At 39.0% G+C, this 19,145-nt stretch overlaps 1 protein-coding gene across 1 annotated transcript in view; it reads left to right on the top strand.

The window, feature by feature from the left end:
* The first annotated feature begins 942 nt into the window (after positions 1–942).
* The window catches only part of CFTR (CF transmembrane conductance regulator), a 184,657-nt gene continuing 166,454 nt past the window's right edge, over positions 943–19,145 (top strand). Inside the window, exon 1 of the mRNA XM_047763595.1 lies at positions 943–1,131. Within this exon, the coding sequence (XP_047619551.1) occupies positions 1,079–1,131 (53 nt within the window). The 5' untranslated portion in view covers positions 943–1,078. The remainder of the gene's footprint in view (positions 1,132–19,145) is intronic.

Here is a 19,145-nt window from a genome sequence, read left to right as displayed (position 1 = left end):
CTTCAAAGATTGTTTGGATTCCTTTCAGCGTATTAGTCAAGATGTTTTGCTGACCGACACTAGGAAATGTATAGCAGGGCGGGTGAGTTTACATACTATCTGCTTATCCTCACCGTAGTCGCTAACACACACAAGCCTTCTCGAATAACGCAAGACAAAACTGAAAAACTTAGGACAGACAATGAGCAAATCCTGGGAGGTTCATATAAAGCGGTCACTTCTCTTACCTCCTTATAGGATTTTTTTCCCCCATAAGTATTTCTGCTAAGGGGTCCGACTTGGAGCTCACCTAAGCCTGAGACTAACAAGCTTGGTTCTTCTCTCTGGCACTCAAAGGAAGCGCTAAGGTAACCAGATCAGACGCTGCTGCGGGACCTTCCGGCTCTCTGTGGTTGCATTTTGATGCAAGAGACGAATTTTCGTTCCCCTCTCAAAATGCACCTTGCAAACGTTAACGCGAACCCAGCTAGGATCTCGGAAAAAGGGAGGAGGAAGTCTCGGGGAAGTTGGTCGCGGCCGGGCCTCGGGTCCCGCTGAACCTGGCGTGCGAGGGGTTTCCAGGAGGTTCCCTGGGGACGGACTGGTTCCGCTCTTGCCGGTGGCGCCTTCTGTCCTCGAGTGTCCGAGACGAGACCCGGAGAGCGGCCGCGACCGTCTCCCCACCTGCGCGCTGGGTCGGACCCGGACCGTGGGGACGCGGATCTGAGAGGAGCGCGCGAGGGAGGAAGGTTGGGAGTCAGAATCGGGAAAGGGAGGCTCGGGACTGCGAAGGGAGGGAAGGAGGCGAGAAGGAAGGAGAGGTCGGGGAGCGGGCGGGGTGGAGAAAGCCGCTAGAGCAAATTTGGGGCTGGCTCAGACAGCGTCCAGCTTTTAACCTGGGCAGTGGAGGCGGGGGAAGGAGCGAAAAGAAAGGGGAGGTGTGTGGGGTAAGGGTGGGTGGGGGGAACTGGAAGCAAATGACATCACCGCAGGTCAAAGAAAAAGGGGCGAGAGGCAGGCGCCGAGAAGAGTAGGGCCTTTGGCATTAGGAGCTCGAGCCCGGCCTGCCCCGCCAGGGACTCCGGTGCCCCCAGAGACCATGCAGAGGTCGCCTCTGGAAAAGGCCAGCATCTTCTCCAAACTTTTTTTCAGGTGAGAGGGTGTCTAGCTGAGCTTTGGAAGGACACGTGCCCAGGAAAGAGGAGGATTGGTGTGTGGGCTGCGTTTGGGGTGGAAAGGGTTTTTTTTTTTTTTTTTTTTTTTCCTTAAATGCATGGTCATTCATTATTATGGACGAGAACGAGGGTTTTGTGGAATAAAATAGGAAACATTAGGAAGAGATGAAAAGAATAAATTGAAGTTGACTGTTTCAATATAGAGCCTTAGCTTAACACTGAACTTTTAACTACTTGCAACTGAAAATCGTACTCTAAGACCCACATGTGCTACTGTGTAATTGTTTTCTTAGGTTTTTCTAAGGAATTTGAGAATTATAAACTTGTTAATAATAAACACTTAAGTTTGGCCCCTTGGAAACTTAGATGTCTTCTTGGCACACATACTGGAGGCGCCTTCCCTGCATGTAGTAGATGCTCAGAAAACACTTGTTGACTGAATTTTGAACGTTTTTTAGGGGAGGGGGTGAAGTGGGTAATATGTACTTAAAATTTTTATTGTTATGATCCTGAGTATACCTAACAAGTAGTTGCTGCAATTCCATTATTATTTTAAGAATGAAAGCAAATCTTTTAAAATATCTAATTAAAAAAAAAAAAGCCAGTTCTACAAGCTAAACATTTTAAAAGAGGAGTCAGAATTGTAAAAAAATGTGAAGCCATGGGAATAGATACTAAAGTTAAACCAACTGACATTTAATAAATTGTACTCTTATCCTGCTTTGCATGTGATGAGCCATAAAAGCTTGTGAACTTCATCTAATGAGATTTTTAAAAATAGAGTCTAAGTTCAGAGTCTTAGGCAAAGTGTAATTAGAAGTAGCATTTCATATTTGAGGTGTTCTTTGGGTACTGTATGCACTTTATTTCTGTTCTACTTGTATGAATGAATGAATGAATATGTACAGTTGTCTCATGGGATATCACTTAATTCATAATTATCCACTGAATCAGCATATTTAGGTATCAGAAAAGCCAAATGTATTATAAATATGCCCATGTGTGTATGGCGGGAAGGAACTTGGCTTTCAGATCATTTTGTTTTATTCTCTGAATGTGTAGCGAGCCTGGATAGAGCTCAGGTGCTAAGGAGAGGGCACTGGCTACTGAAGGAAGCTCCTCCCTGTGGATGGGAGAGAAGGGCTTTACTCTTCGGAACTGCCATCTGGGTTGGTATTTTCAGTACCTTTTGCTACTCTGTCTATACATACAGGATTATCTGTTGATCTGTTTCCCTGCTACTTATAAAATCAGAATGCTTCTTGACATAAACTGTAGCCTTTTAAGTAGAATACTTGGAAGAACCTAAATGCCATTCCATCTAAAAATGCAGTTTTCAGAAGAATGCCTATTCCATGGCTACTTCTAATACTAAGGAACTTTCAGTTAGCTCGTTTTAAGTTAGATCATTTCTGGTCTGTCAAAACAGATCACCTTATACATTTTGGTATAGTTTTAAAAAATGCTTTCAGGTTGATTTGGAAAAAATAAATATGCAATGGCTACTAAATCTGTTAAGAGCATATTCATTCCTGTTCTCCAAACTACTTCATAATAAGTTGCTTTAAGAATAGATATATTTTGAAAAGATAAGTTCCTCCTATTTATAGGAACTCACGATCACCTAAAGTACCAGTGATTGTAAACTTCCTTCTGAGTTGTAATTCTGAAAGGGTAAGAACCTTATATTTTGCATTGGATTAGACAGTACTGCTTAGTGGTCAGGGTTGTTTTGTTAGGTTTTGGATTCAGAGTGTTTTGATGCAAATCCCAGATCTGCTACTTAGTAGTTACTGGGTGACCTGAGGCAAGTCCCTTAACATCTCTGTTTGTATGACTTGACCTTTAAAACTTGGAGACTAATAGGACCAATGTTTTAGGGGTTAATCTGTTGAGAAAATACATGTAAAGTAGTTAGTATACTAAATGTTATCTGCTATTATTATTATGATGATTAATTACCATATTTTTACAGTCTTTACAACTCCCTGTACCTTGTTTACATAAGATAATTCAGTTCATCTTTGTTAAATATAATTTTGTGACCATTTACAATAAATGGGCCTAGACGAGAATTTAATTTAGGTAAAATCTCATCTACCATGGCCTTAACAGATATACAGGAAAAAAGTCATGTGCTTGTGTTGTATGTTGCTAAATACCTTAGAATTAAACTTTCTGAGTATAATCCATTCAGTGTCAGAGCCCAAAAGAGTAAAGCTGTTATGGTCTGTGTTATAGATTTATTAAATAGATCTTTTATTGTCTGGGTTTTGTTATTGGAAAAACTAATAAAGGTTATAACAATTTTAAGTACTTAATTTTGTGTGAGTTTCTTATCAAGTATGAAATTTGAAAGACATCTGTAGTGTTATAATGCATAACATAATAAAAATGTTATAAAGTCAATATTATAAAAGTAATCTAAAAGAATTTCACCACAAAAATTCAAATAGTTTGTATCATGGAGACCAGATATATTAAAACTTTTATGAAATACAAAGGTGTTTTTAAACTAGAGGTGATATATTTGCATAGAATTTATGATTCATATACCAGTGCAATTGAGTTATACATGTTTGCCAACAGAAATTATAGTTTTAATTTTTGAGCAATTTTCCAAATTTACATTTTCTAACTTTTAAGTGGTTATTCAGTTTATTCTCTGTCTTTTCTCTCATGCCCAGAATTTCTTGTGCTCACTTTAGTGTTAGATTGTGTATCAAACCAAGTGTCAGATGACACAGCTTGAATTTTGGTCATGGGATCCATACCAGAATTCTAGATCTGTACCTGAGGAATTGTCAGAGCCCCACAGAATCCATGTGTACAGTGCCACAGATTTTTTATAAGACCAAATATAGGGGCCCCCAATAAATTCCACAGATAACTCTCAAGTAAGACCAAAAAGTAAATAATGTTAGGAGCTAAGGAGGAAATTCAGCAAAGAATTGCATATTGTAAGTCAAGTCCCAGGTTAATAATGAGATAATTTAAGGTACTTTTGTAATTATTAAACAAAAAGTAATGAGAGATTTTTAAAGAAATACACTAAAATTTCTACATCAGAATGGGTGTGACGGATCAAAATAGCTACCAATGAAAACCAAATTCACACCCTAAACGTTCTGCCTTTGATCAGAATATTTTTGGGTTCCTTTAATGGAATTACTTTTCAAAACAATGTACATTTATTTGCATTTACTTTTTAGCCAGTATTTTATAGTCATGGCTTGCTTTAGATGAAAGGACTATCGGACTGATCACTTAGACTTGCTTTTTTGATTGTGGCTCAAAAAGCATGAAGATTTTCCATCATAATTTGCTTTGTTAGCAGCCAAGTGATACTGAAGTTTAGGAATTATTCAAAAAATATATTGCAAACCTTGGAGTTCCCGTCGTGGCGCAGTGGTTAACGAATCCGACTAGGAACCATGAGGTTGCGGGTTCGGTCCCTGCCCTTGCTCAGTGGGTTAACGATCCGGCGTTGCTGTGAGCTGTGGTGTAGGTTGCAGACGCGGCTCGGATCCCACGTTGCTGTGGCTCTGGTGTAGGCCGGTGGCTACAGCTCCGATTTGACCCCTAGCCTGGGAACCTCCATATGCCACGGGTGCAGCCCTAGAAAAGGCAAAAAGACAAAAAAAAAATATATATATATATTGCAAACTTTAAAGACATTTCTTAATGAAGAGAAATATGTTTTGAGCAGCAGAAGCATGATTGCAATAAGTATTAAAGACCCATAAAGATGACGATTTTGAAGAGGACCACACTTACTTGATTATATAAATTGCTGTATATGTAAAAGTCATCCATCACAATGACTATATTTTATTTACATGCTTGCAGAGCATGAGGAAATCCAAAATTATGGCAGGGCCATAAATATTTGAGCAGTTTGTCTGGAGCATTCGAAGAAACGCTGCCAAGAGAGACCATTTGGCCACTCAAACAAGGGCCTCATTCTGTCCCGATTGATACACAGGCAGTATCTCAGGTTTGTCTCTCAGATAGGGTTTAGACTATCCAAGTAAAAAGAAATAGATGCAGAAAACAAAAGGCCAACACGAGATGCACAATCCGTATTGAGATGTACAGCTGCCAAGTGTCCCTCGATACGACGCGTCTATTTAGGCAGTCAGTGTGCAGGTGCCATCCAGTGAGGACAGCCTGGGGTTCTCATAAACTCTCTTGGCTTTGTCTCCTGTAGTAATTGGAGGAGACCACTTTTGGGACAGGGAGCCCTCCCTCTTGAACAGTGTGGCTTAAACCCTGAGTAACATTGACTCCCTATACCAGTCCCTTTAAATTCCATTCTATCCATCTGCCTTTTGCTAATCATGCTTTTTAATCATGCAGTTCAGATTTTTGACTTTGGATATGTGTCAGTTTTGATTGATTTAACTCTCAGAGTTCTAAAAGTACCTCCTTTGCATGATATGATTAAAATTGTAATTGTATATATAATTGTATATGTAATTGTAAATATGTATGATTAAGTTTCTTTTAGTTCATTTTGCAAGTTTCAAAGATTCTGCCTTGGTTATGAAGTGTATTCCACTAGCTTTTATATGCTAGTTCAAAATATTACTTGACTCTCTGGGAGAATTCTTATATGTTTTTAATACATAATATACAGTATGACTTTAAGATTTCAGTCCTTGCTAAGGAGAGAAGTGAAATCAGTTTTCTTAAATGCTTCATCCATTTGTTTGTTTGATGTGACAGTCAAAATGTCCTCTAGAGTTGACTAATACACTAGGGAAATCATGGTTTTCCAGCTTTACATTTATGTTTCATGGAAAAAAGTTGATACTGTTCAATGCATAAATGTTAAAACTTGTTTAAAAGGTCCTTAAATGATCTCCACTATAAAATGTATTATTATTGTCAGTGTCACTTCACAAGAACCTGTAATTTCAGTGATAGAGCTGCAGTGTAAGTATAGGATTGCAAAACCATCAGAGAAGGGTGTTAACTGTTTAGCGTGCGGCTATATGTTATTTGCCAAAACTTTAAAAACACCTCTGACTCAGCAGCAATTTTGGCAATTTTGATTCCACTGATTCCTGACGCATCTCTGTAAGGCACTTCCCTGGAGCAAAATCCTTACGATGCAATGAGGTCAAGAGGGGAAAACAGATTATGATAGAGATCTGGTTGTTTAGAGACCCTGACTGAAGGCTTACTTTGTAAATATGGTAAGTACATTATCAAGGAGAAAACATTACTGCTTCAGGTGCTTCTCTTCTGTTCCCAAGAATTTGCCTTGTGGTTCTTTGAGAGTAAAGTTATTATTACAAAGTGGATTTGCCATTGAGCTTTGTGTCAGCCAAGTTTAGGCTTCTTTTATCAAGAAACATGTAAAAATTCATATTAGATTGCTTGATGTAGAGAATGAATATATTCCTACAGAGCTCTGAATGATTCCCTTTTCACAGCTGTATTCAAATCACTAAGCCTGTCAAGTTTGCTATTCTGTGCATGGCTCTTTTAGCTTATTACTATCTTTTTTTTTTTTTTTAATCTTTTCTAGGGCCGCACCTGTGGCATATGGAGGGTCCCAGGCAAGGGGTCTAATTGGAGTTGTAGCCTCCTGCCTATGCCAGAGCCACAGCAACGCTGGATTCAAGCTGAGTCTGCGACCTACATCACAGCTCACGGCAACGCCAGATCCCCAACCCACTGAGTGAGGCCAGGGACCGAACCCATAACCTCATGGTTCCTAGTTGGATTTGTTAACCACTGCGCCATGGAACTTCTATTACTATCTTTTAACATCAATGACTGTTTCAAGCTGTAAAGCCCTAGATGTCAAGGCCTTCTATGACTTGTTTAGTAGAGCATTCAGACCATTTCAAGACTCCTGCATGTGATGGTTTCATAAATATTTCTGTGCGATGATGATGATTCCATGGTGATCCATGGAGATTTATGGATATTGTAGATTGCTAACATTCAACAGTGCTCTAATGCAGCATCATTCTGATGAAATGAGGTCAAAGCAAGCAGGCCCCTAGACAGATTTTTGATACTTAGAGTAATTATTCCATCAAATGTTTTTTATCTCCCTTTATAGCCCAGGAAGACCTTTAGGACTTGCTCATTCCTTGCTCATGAGGTCAGGAAATGATTTGAAGATTTCTGCTAAGTCTTTGTGGTTGGGATTCTTAGCTCTGAAACTGGGCAACTGGGCTTTACTCTGATATAATCTGTGGAGAATTCTGCCATAGGTTGCCTAAAGGAGCTGAGTTAGAACAATACTTTCTTTGTAGGTTATGGTTCAGGGCAGCTTGGAGGGGGCTTTAATTCATTAATTCACCACTTTCTGTATTCTACACCAGGCATTATGAAGGTCGAGGTGGACAAGAGGGAAATTGCTCCCACCTTCATAGAATGAGTTCTCTGATACCTGGATTTTCAAGGGCTTATAGAAATTCTTCCCTGGGCGTTGAATTGGTTAGGGAAGACTTGCTGCAGGAGTGACCCCTGAGTTGACACCTAAAGGATATTACCCGGAGTAAAAGGGTGGGGGTAAGTAAGGGAAAGTGTAAATGCAGAAGCAGCAGACCTTGTGTAGGACTGGCAGCAGGAGTGAGCATGGCACCTTCAAGGGAGCCAGAGAAGTTCCCTGTAACTAGACAGGGATGTGACAGATGTGTGACAGATCTATGGGAGAGGGTATGAAACTCTAGCAAGGGCCAGATCATTAGGGTCTTGGTAAGCTTTGTCTGAGCCTTCTCAGATTGGAAGTGAAAAGTCATGGATTTCAAGCAGGGGAGCAATATGACCAGTTCAGAGCCATTGCATAAAGGCTCTTTTGCAAAAGAAACGTTGGCGTGAGAGAGTAGCAGTAGGGATAGAGAGGTGGATTTCAAAGTCATTAGGAGGTAAGATCAACAGGTTTGGTAATTGCTCAGATGTGGAAAGTGAAGGAAGAGAGAAGATTCAAGGATGCTGTCTAGATTTGCTGACATGGGTGACAACAGTGATGGTGACACCTGCTCACTGAAGAGATTCAATTGGAGAAGGGGATTTGGAGTGGAGGTAGAGGCCTGTGCAGACTCTCAGCTTTCCTTTAAAACAAAAAAAGGAAATGATGCATACGGCTCAAGGCCGGGTGATATGATTATTTTGAAAATATACTGAAGTGATTTAGAGCTTTAGGAAAGAGATATTAAGATGTCTGAGGCGAAAGAATTATAAATACTTCCCTCATACTGTTCAGTGTGGTCCAGGGTGGTGTCTAGGGAAGAATTTAAGGTGCCCGTTTTGGGGGGCTTTATTGTGATATAGAGTCACCTGAGAGTGTGTCCGAAGGCAGCAGCATCCTAGGGACTGTACCGGTTAAATTCTACTTAGAAATTCTACTTAGAACCCTCTCACTACCCTCCTCCGCAAACCCACCCACTGAGAGACGAAGTGCCCCCACCCCTCCATAACTTCCCACCCTTAACAGAGGTATTTTCACACCTGGTTTCTATGATCACAGTCATTGAAGAAGAAGGTATGAAAATCTGCTGGGGCTTCAGGTATTGTCTGTGGTGGTTGAGTAATTAAGAGCACACCTATTATCACGAACTGTTATATGTGTTTTTTTTTTTTTAAAAGAGTCTCTGGACTATAATCTTAAAAAGGTAATGATGACCATTACCAAAATAGTATTCCAATGTTATAGAAATCTGAAGTGCAGAATGTAAAAGCCCATGGACAGCACTGTGGTTCCAATACGTGTATTTTAAACTTCAAATTGATCCATAATGCCACTGCTAAATTTAGTTGACCTGAAAAAAAAAAATCTCATTCTCTTGAAAAGATCATATATCATTGTTTTATCAAACTTTGAGCCTGTTAAAACACACAGAACTTTTTCTTTTTTTGTTTTTGTTTGTTTTTTTTTGGGGGGGGTTGTCTTTTTTGCTATTTCTTGGGCTGCTCCTGCAGCATATGGAGGTTCCCAGGCTAGGGGTCCAATCGGAGCTGTAGCCACCGGCCTACGCCAGAGCCACAGCAATGCGGGATCCAAGCCGCGTCTGCAACCTACACCACAGCTCACGGCAACGCCGGATCCTTAACCCACTGAGCAAGGGCAGGGACCGAACCTGCAACCTCATGGTTCCTAGTCATATTCGTTAACCACTGCGCCACGACGGGAACTCCAGAGCTTTCTTTCTTAGCAATGCCTCTGTAGGTGCAGCCTTCTACCCAAATCAAACCTGCCCCCAGTGCCTAGGGCCACAGGTGCAGCACATGGAAGTTCCAGGCCTAGGGGTTGAATTGGAGCTGCAGCTGCCGACCCACGCCACAGCCACAACCACAGCAATGCCAGATCCAAGCCACATCGACAGCCTACACTACAGCTCATGGCAACACCGGATCCTTAACCCACCGAGCAGGATCGAATCCACGTCCTCATGGATACTAGCCGGGTTCGTTACCGCTGAACCACTAGAATGGGAACTCCTAGTGAAACTCTTAACTGAAGTTCTTCAGAAAGGGACCCAAGAGTTTCATCTGGTTTCAGTCAGACCATTATGTGAAAATTAAGCTAAATAGGCAGAATCCTAAGAGGTGCTGACAGCTGTGCTTAGAGAAGATTCCAGGGCCAGCCCTTGGAGCCCCGAATTGCTTATAGGAGCAACAAGAAAATGAAGTGCCTGCTGGCCAGCATTGACAATCCTGGTTCTAGAGGCAGAATACTGGAGAAACTTTATAAGAAGCTCTCTTTGAACATTTTATTTATCTTAAACATCTCTGTGAATGATGGAAAATAGAGCAGCAACAACAAAGCTGTACTTTTTTCAGCCAAAATCCACTGCTATACTTTCAATCGGGGGTCAGCAAACTTTTTCTCTAAAGGGCCAGATAGTAAATATTTTCAACGTTGTGAGCCACGTGGTCCCTGCCGTTGTGCAAAAACAGCCAGAGATAGGTTGTAAACAAATGGACGTGGCTGTGTTCCAATAAAACTTCATTTATGAACACTGAAATTTGAATTTCATGTAATTTTCATGTCACAAAATATTCTTTCAAGAAATTCTGTTGCAATAAGCTTCAAAATTTACAGCTATAAAATTATTTAGTTTAAGGATCTGGAAAAAAATTTCAAGGCTCATTTGTAATTAGTGTCATTGTATTCAATAATGAAATAATTTTAAAAGTGAGTGAGATACTAAGACATGCAAAGTAGACTTCAGAAGAGTGAAATAGTAGCTTAAAATTAAACTAGATATTATTAGATAATTCTCAGGAATAGTTTTTCTGACCATTTCTTCTCTACTTCTTTTTTTTTGGGGGGGGTCTTTTTAGGGCTGCACCCGCGGCACATGGAGGTTCCCAGGCTGGGGGTCTAATTGGAGCTGTAGCCACCAGCCTACACCACAGCTACAGCAACGCCAGATCCGAGCCGCATCTGCAACCTACACCACAGCTCATGACAATGCTGGATCCTTACACTGAGCAAAGCCAGGGATCGAACCCACAACCTTATGGTTCCTAGTCGGATTCGTTAACTGCTGAGCCACGAAGGGAACTCCTTTTTTTTTGCATATACATTTTTGGATGTGTCCTTCAAGGTAGAGGTACTGTCTTATCCATCTTTTGGTACCCAGCACCTGTCTGACTCCCTAGTGAATAGTAGGCCCTTAAACTGTAATTTTTGAATGAACAAAACTTGATTAATTCAGTTATGGTTATACTTCTAAAATTTAATTTTTGATGGATATATACAAATTTATATCCATCAAATCCATTTCTTATAAATATGAAATTAAGTAAAACTTTCCATTTAATTTTCTGAAGATAAAATGTCTCATTTGAATAAAAAATTTGTACAAAATCCATGAATTCTGAAGTGTAACGTAAGAAAATCTATTTCTTTTGCTTTCTTGTGCAGTTCATGGGACTTCCTGGGAAAATTTCGGCTTAAGTTAGTACACTATTATTTAAGACCACTGATAGCTAGCTTTGCTATAGATGAGCTTGCCTTCCTGAAATATTTTTCCTTTTGAAATCTTGTGTAAGTACTCAGGGTGCCTGACAATTTAATTTTAAAACATATTATTAAAATGATTATTTCCAAAATTTCTTTCCAAATGTATGCACCACAATTTAGTCTTTTAAAAAAAGACCTTTAACTCATTTTTGTCTTGGACTTCTGAATACATTTTTTTCAGCAAATAAGTAGGCTGATGAAATACTTATTACCAAAAGAATATCTCTTTATCAACTCAAAGAAAGGATTGGCTTCTGAAAATTCACTTTAGCCTCTTTTCTAATGGTTTTCCATTTGAGATCTGTTAGGGCTACCCTCTTCTATCCATAAAAGTGAATATGTCTTGTATATATGTGCTGTAAACAAAATTATACAAAGCAAATTAACTCCCCATGGATTAATTTGACTATGGGGCAAACTTGGCTCACAGTCAGGCAATAGGTATTTTCATAAATCAGTTTAATAAACCAGAGTGTGTATATATATATATATATATATATATATATATATACATATAAATATATATATACATACATATAAATAACTACAATGAGATCCAAAATTTTATTCATTGTATTATGAGTTTATAAGACTGATGAAATTAAAGCTCAGAGGTAGCCATCCTAATAGCATCAGAGCTAAGTTTTTATGCAATACAATTTTATTAGCTCAAAAGACAATCACTATAAAATAAACTCATTACTGTAAAGGTAACTTTTGAAATACAAATATGATTTTTTATTCATTCATTCATTTACTCATTGATGTATGCATTTATTCAATACAAATATTGAGTCTCTAATATATTCCAGGATGTAGTAGTTTAAGAACTTAAGCCGCATACAAAAGCTTTAAATTATTATACATTGTAACTATTCTTTTACTAGAATTTTCACATTAATTTTTAATGAGTCATTTTTTTTCTTTGGAGCAAAGCCCATCATATATGCCTATGGATTTTCCCTTTACTCCATTTAATGAAAGGGGCCTACATTTTTAATTGATTTATAAAATGACTGAATAAAAGTCATCTTACATAATAAAATAAACTTTGCTGAAGTTAACAATTTAATTCCTTGAGAGCAAAAATTTTTTGATGTATTTAGAAAAATTAAAAAAATACTTCCTATGACACGTAAGGAGAAGATCATTACATTTAGAAATGTATTTTGCATTAGTCCTTGAACACAGTCTTTGGATCTATTGAGGTGTTGTAACCTGGCAGCCTTTTTGAACTTGTGCGAGGTTTTGCTGATTCAGCGGTTTCTGTTGCTGCCAAGGTAGCAACACAACTCTTGTCTTTCCTGAGTCAGTCTGTCACTCCATCCACTGCTACTGAAGAATAGAGTCAGATTCTGGGGTTAGTAGACATGTATGTTATTATTAAGAAACAATGCACGACCAAATCTGCTATTAATGAAAATCTGATCAAAGTTTAGTTATTCTGTTGAAAAAGGAATCTAGCTAGAAACAGGACTAAGAAATTTGTTAGGTAAATGTTTATGCTCTTAAAATTAGAAGGGCTTCATAAATATCAGATTTTCTATAGATTTAGATAAGCGCTTCTCAAATTGCCAGTTACCTGCTCAAAAATATATTAAGATCTATCTGTCTGCCCCTCTATCTGTATCTTACATTAAATGTGTAGATTCCTAGATATCACTCCATACCAACTAAATCCAGAATCTTTGAGAGAGGGCAACTACAATCTTGTTTTTTGTTTTACGTATAGGGTGGTTCTTTACGTACTAAAATCTAAGAGCCATTAAGTCAATCTTAAGAAATTGACCTTGGAGTTTCCATCGTGGCTCAGCGGTAACCTGACTCACATCCATGAGTACGAAGGTTTGTTCACTCCCTGGCCTCGCTTGGTGGATTAATGATCCAGCATTGCCTTGAGCTGTGTCATAAATTGCAGACACGGCTCAGATCCCACACTGCTGTGGCTGTGGTATAGGCTGGCAGCTTCAGCTCTCATGCAACCCCTAGCCTGGGATGGGGTGTGGCCAAATGGTGGGGTGTGGCCCTAAAAAAAAAAAAAAAAGAAGAAAAGGACCCTTAAGTCGCTCAATTAATGCTTCTCAACTTTAATGAAAGACTGGAAAACTACAGATTTGAGGACAAAAACCAGGATTCTACCACATAATCATAAAATATGGGATATGGAGATTTCATCTTCTCCCAGCTCCATTAAACTTCTCTATTCTAACATTCCTCTTTTTTCAACTTAGGGTCCAAAGAAGGGCATTCTGGAAGTTCACATTCTTTTACTAAATTAAAGATAGATTATAGATATTGTTCAACTTGCCGCAGAATTCAAAATTTCTTCTTAGTTTTTGAAATCTGCAGTTTTGCCTCCAATATCTCCTAAGCTTTATCAAACATTTTCTATGTACCAGGAATTATACATATTACCTCAGCAAATTCTTCAAACAATTTTAGATCGATTCTATATGAAAGAGATAATGTAGTTTAGAAAGATTAAAGAGTTTGTGCAAGGTCACCCGGCTAATTACTGTGAAGTCAAGACCTGAACTTAGATTAATCTCTAGGACTCTAGTATATCACACTATCCAACAAACCTAGAATGGAATTGGCAAATTATATAACTTAATTTTGCATATAGATTTTCTTAATTTTCTTGTCTCTGAAGTTTATTATTATTATTATTATTATTTTTGTCTTTTTGCTGTTTCTTTGGGCCGCTCCCGCGGCATATGGAGGTTCCCAGGCTAGGGGCCGAATCGGAGCTGTAGCCACCGGCCTACGCCAGAGCCACAGCAACGCGGGATCCGAGCCACATCTGCAACCTACACCACAGCTCTCGGCAACGCCGGATCGTTAACCCACTGAGCAAGGGCAGGGATCGAACCCACAACCTCATGGTTCCTAGTTGGATTCGTTAGCCACTGTGCCACGACGGGAACTCCTGAAGTTTATTTTCAATACACGCCTTATACATAATATTATTTAAAGAAAACATTAGATTCAGTTCTTCTTGGAAGTGCCAGGAACATGCCCTCTCATTGTTTCGCGTGGGTCCCTGTGACAAGCTGCTTGAGGGAGAGAGGGATAAGGGTGGAGGGAAGGCTGTTGTCATAGTTTTATGAGGTCTTCAAAGTTCTAAATGTCCAGGTGAAGAGTGAAATGTGTGGTGAGCCCAAATCATGCCAGTAGCCAACCACTGTTACCTAGAAAGAGCTCAGTTTCATAAAACTTGACCCAGACTTTACTTCTTATCCTGATTTATTCATCCAGGTGCTAATCATCTCCCTTCATCTTTTTCATTTTCCAAATCCAGCTTCCTGTCTTCTCCCACTTTCTCAAAGCTACCGAGTCAGCCTTTCTGTTGAGCTTTTGTGCTGACTCTTCTTATCTTCCCAGCTTCATTCCCTCTGCTGTGTTGCAGGTCTGATCACTTCCGTGCTCCCCTCACCACCACACACCCTCTTTTGTGTCCTGCTCTGATTACCAGTCCTTGGTTGTTCATCATTCCTGTCATCTGTTTCTTTATGTTTGTTCTTTCTGTATTTCTTGGGGCTGAAGGATGAGGCAGAGTCACCTGGCAGGTGGTTCTTCAACTTGATGTTTGACGCTTCGTACATATAAACCTCAGATTTTCCTAGTTCATTGGTTTTTACCATTTTTTAAAAACCAATACTTTTATCAGTGAATCCAGAATCCATGGAACTGCAGTGTATACAAATAAAAGTGATAATAAAAGACAATAACACCTCCATAAATACTAAGATATAGTTAGCCTCCTGCCCCAAGATAAGGGCTGAAATGATTATATAACATTTACGTACTCTTTTTTTGGTCCTACATGCTTATGTTTTTCACATTATGCTTCTGAAATTGAGATGCCTCTTATAACTGATGTCAAAAGAAACCTGTCAGCCATCAGGCCCAGGAAGAATAATCTGAGAGTTCAGCCATTCATAGAAGGCTTATCTTCCTGTAACCTCAGTGGAATTATTTGCATCAGTTGTATCCCACAAAGTTGACTTTTAATCTAAATTTAGTTTCCTGCTTGACATTTCTTGAGAAAGATTACTTTGTGATATCGTTTTGAGAGAACAGTTGATATTTAGTCTGAAGTTTGTCTGGCTTACCAAGCACTGTAATTAGAGTAGAAGTTGCCCAAGCTCAGCATTTCACTCTGTTTCAAAATTATACTGCTTATCCTACAGGTGAAGGTATTATGAATGCAACTTGTTGCTTGTAACCCTACTCAGAACTGTGAAAAGCCAATTCACAATTGTAATTCAAACGAATATTTTTGCCCTGAATGTGGAGAAGGCTTAGAAAAAACTTTAATTACGATACTGAAGGAGAAAGTGGTAGGTAGTTGTGTGAATAAGTATATATAATATTGAAAGTTTCTTTTAAAAAGTGTGTATATTTAAGATAGTGGGTTTGTTTGCTTTGGAAAGACTATTATTACATTGATTATGAGTCTCGTAATCAGTGTCACCTTACTGTTGAGTAAGCATGGTAAAGTGTTGTAAAACCATAATAATACCACTTGCAACATGTTATCATTCCCTGGGGACTGCACAACTCTCTTATACTGGAATGAAACCTTGTGTGAGCAGATATGCCTGAGATACGATGGGCTATGGATTGAGCTTGGCCCACGTGTGTCTGTGGTGACCTGCTCACCTATGCAGTGTGGAGATAACCAATGATGGATTATAATATGTTTAAATATGTACAAAGAGATGTCAAGGGAAGCTTTCCTACATAGTGGATACTTAACGAATTGGCCTTATGGTCCAGGATGATGTCTGGATGAATCCAGTGTGCTAAAATTTTCATAAAACACATTTGAGAATGTGTGATTTCTTTTATTCCTTTTTTAAAAAAATAGTAAAACATACTTAAACTATTGACATTTCACATCGAAAGTTGGTGAACTCCAGAAAGGAAGTATCTCCGGGGAACACTAGGTGTTGGGGTCCACAGTTTGAAAACCACTGAGCTAGTTTTTCCCCCACATGGGTTGTTCTTGACCTTCCCTCCAGTCCTCACTTCACCCCATCCTATGATCTCACATTCTACTTTCTCTCTGTCCTTATTGTCCACTCTTAGGTAGCAATATGTAGAGGCAGAAATGTAGTGTAGGATCAGGCAGACCTAGCTGGAGCCCTCACTCTGTGACTTAACAACAATGTATCTTGAGCAATTTACTTAACCTTTGATGATGATGATGCGTTCATTGGATGAGGTTCATTATCCTCGTCTTAACACGCTCAGCATTATTATGATCTAATATTCATTGAGTGTTTAGTATGTACATTAGTGTTCTCCAGAGAATGTAAACATGTATGTATTTATGCAGATATGTAAGATATATATAGGTGTAAAATATGATTTATTAAGAGGAACTAGCTCACATGAGTAGGAAGGCTGGCAAGTCTAAAATCTGCAGGATGGGCTGGTTGGCTGGAGACCCAGGAGAGCTGATATTCCATTTTGATCCCAAGGGGAGTCTCCTGGAGAATCTCTCTTGCTTGTGGAGGCCACTATTTTTGTTCTATTCAGGCCTTCAACTGATTGGATGAGACCCACCACATTATGAAAGGCAATCCACTTTATCCAAAGTTCCTAATTTAAATATAAATCTCCACCAAAAACACCCTCTAAATGGACACATAAACTTAACCTTCATATTCTTATAAGCCAGGTTATTAGTTTGCTAGAGCTGCTGTAACAGTATTAAAAACTGGGTGGCTTAAACAACAGAAATGTACTGTCTCACAGTTCTGAAGGCTAGATGTCCGAGGCCAAGATGTCAGCAGGTTTGGTTTACTCTGAGGCTGTAAGCAAAAATCTGTTACTCTTTCTTCCAGCTTCTGGTGGTTTGCTGATACTCCTTGACTTATAGATGCTCACTTTTATCTCTGCCTTCTTCACATGGCATTCTTCTCGCGTCCCTGTCTCTGTGTCTAAATTTCCCTTTTTTTTTTTTCCCCTAAGGACATCAATTATATAGGGTTAGGGCCCATTCTAATGAGCTCATTTTAACTTGATCACCTCTGTGATCACCAAAGAAAGTCACATTCTGAGGTACTGGGTGAGGATTCAAATATATCTTTTTTTGAGAGGAACACAATTCAACCTATCAGAGTAACAGTCTTCAGGAGCAGAATGAAATATGGAAGCAATTTGAAATTATGAAATGTAGTACATGTAGAGGGTTACACTAATTCATGAAATTTTAAATAAGCTACGTGTACTTCATCTATCACGGTACACACCTAACGTGGAGAGAGTACAGAGTATGTCAGGTGACATGATGTGGAAACTGTCAAGAAGGGTCAAGATAAAAGGGACCAGTTGCTCTTGTGTAGACTGAAGAGTGACTTTCCATTAATGAAATTTTGGTACATGTCCACTAATAATTAGATATAATGAATGCCAGTCATTAGAATGTTTTGGTAATGAAGTGTTAAAAATGAAGACATTTTATTGATGAAAATTAAATGATTTTGGCTGGAAGTTTTAGGATTATATGTTTGTTTGTTTGTTTTTCTTTTTTAGGGCTGCACCCATGGCATACGGAGTTTCCCAGGCTAGGGGTCAAATTGGAGCTGTAGCTGCTGGCCTACGCCTCAGCCACAGCAATGCAGGATCCAAGCCGCGTCTGTGACCTATACCACAGCTCATGGCAATGCCAGATCCTTAACCCATGAGCGAGGCCAGGGATCGAACCTGCATCCTCATGGATGCTAGTCAGATTCATTAACCACTGAGCCACAACAAGAACTCCCAGGATTATATGTTTTTAAGTTATGACTCAGAAAAGGGGTAAAACTATTATTGAATAATTGTCCCTGGACAAGTACAGACACCCTCATAGTCAGATCACATTTACCACTGACTTTTTCTTTTTTTTTTGATGCATTTGACCAGGAGCAATGGGTGGGCAACACCTTTCTGCAGTCATATCAGTGTCCTTCCGTGGGCTATAAATATAACATGTTTGAGTAATTAAATAGTTAAATTAATTCATTTAGTTTTTATACTGCCTCGGGCACTGGACAAGACAATGGAGATCTGAAGGTATATATTATACCCATATTGTCCTCAAGGAGTTAGTCTTATGAGGGAAATAAACTAGTAAATAAAGTGTAATGTAGCAACATAATTTCACAATTTAAAAAATAATTGAGTGGCTTTTATGTGTTGTGCTCTGTGTTAGGTGCAGGGGATACAGCAGTAAAAAAAAAATCTCTAAGGCGTTTGCCCTGGGGGGCTTACCATCTGGTTTGGAGACACAGGCGATGGCTACAAAAGCAATTAGACAGTTAGCATTAGCAGCTGAGGTGGAGGAAGTACAGGAGAGAATGGAACCCATGGGAGGAAAATGAAGCCTAGATTGTAGAGTGACTCACATACATAATTTATATGAAGCTATTTCAATACATTTGAGGTTTCTTGAAAATAGAAGTCAGGTGTTATTTTGAAGAATTCTTTTTTTTTTTTTTTCCAGTGTAACCTGACACTTAGTTGGGGTTGGTACAAAACTGGAAAAAAAAAAAATGTGGTACCAAATGATGGTAATGGGAGACTTCTTTAAAAAATTAAGACCCCCCCTTATTAGAAGTGGTTTCCTGCAGTGGGAGCTCCTGCAGAGTTCAAAAGGGAGAGAATCTGGCTTGACGTTTCCTTTACAGTTCTTTTCCTAAAGTGTGTTTGCAAATGAGATTCTGACATTTTGAAGTCACAATAATTCTTAAATGCCCATAGAAACGGTTTGACTGAACTATCATCATTTGCGTTATGATTTGTTTTTAATGATCTGATTGCAAAGGTGACCATTTTGAACACTTACATTGCTTGTTAGGATTAGTTATCCATTATTGTGTGTTTTGCTCTTGGGGGAAAACATTGGGTATTTTGTGGATCTTTATTGACTTATATGCTGCTTATATGAGAAAAAGAGATGTAAAGATTAAGTGAAGGGGATTTAGAGGAAGGCTCTTGCAGTA

Source organism: Phacochoerus africanus, chromosome 16, assembly GCF_016906955.1.
Source record: "Phacochoerus africanus isolate WHEZ1 chromosome 16, ROS_Pafr_v1, whole genome shotgun sequence".
NCBI lineage: Eukaryota > Metazoa > Chordata > Mammalia > Artiodactyla > Suidae > Phacochoerus > Phacochoerus africanus.
The sequence above is the reverse complement of the archived record's forward strand: the minus strand, read 5'-3'. Positions and strand labels throughout refer to the sequence as shown.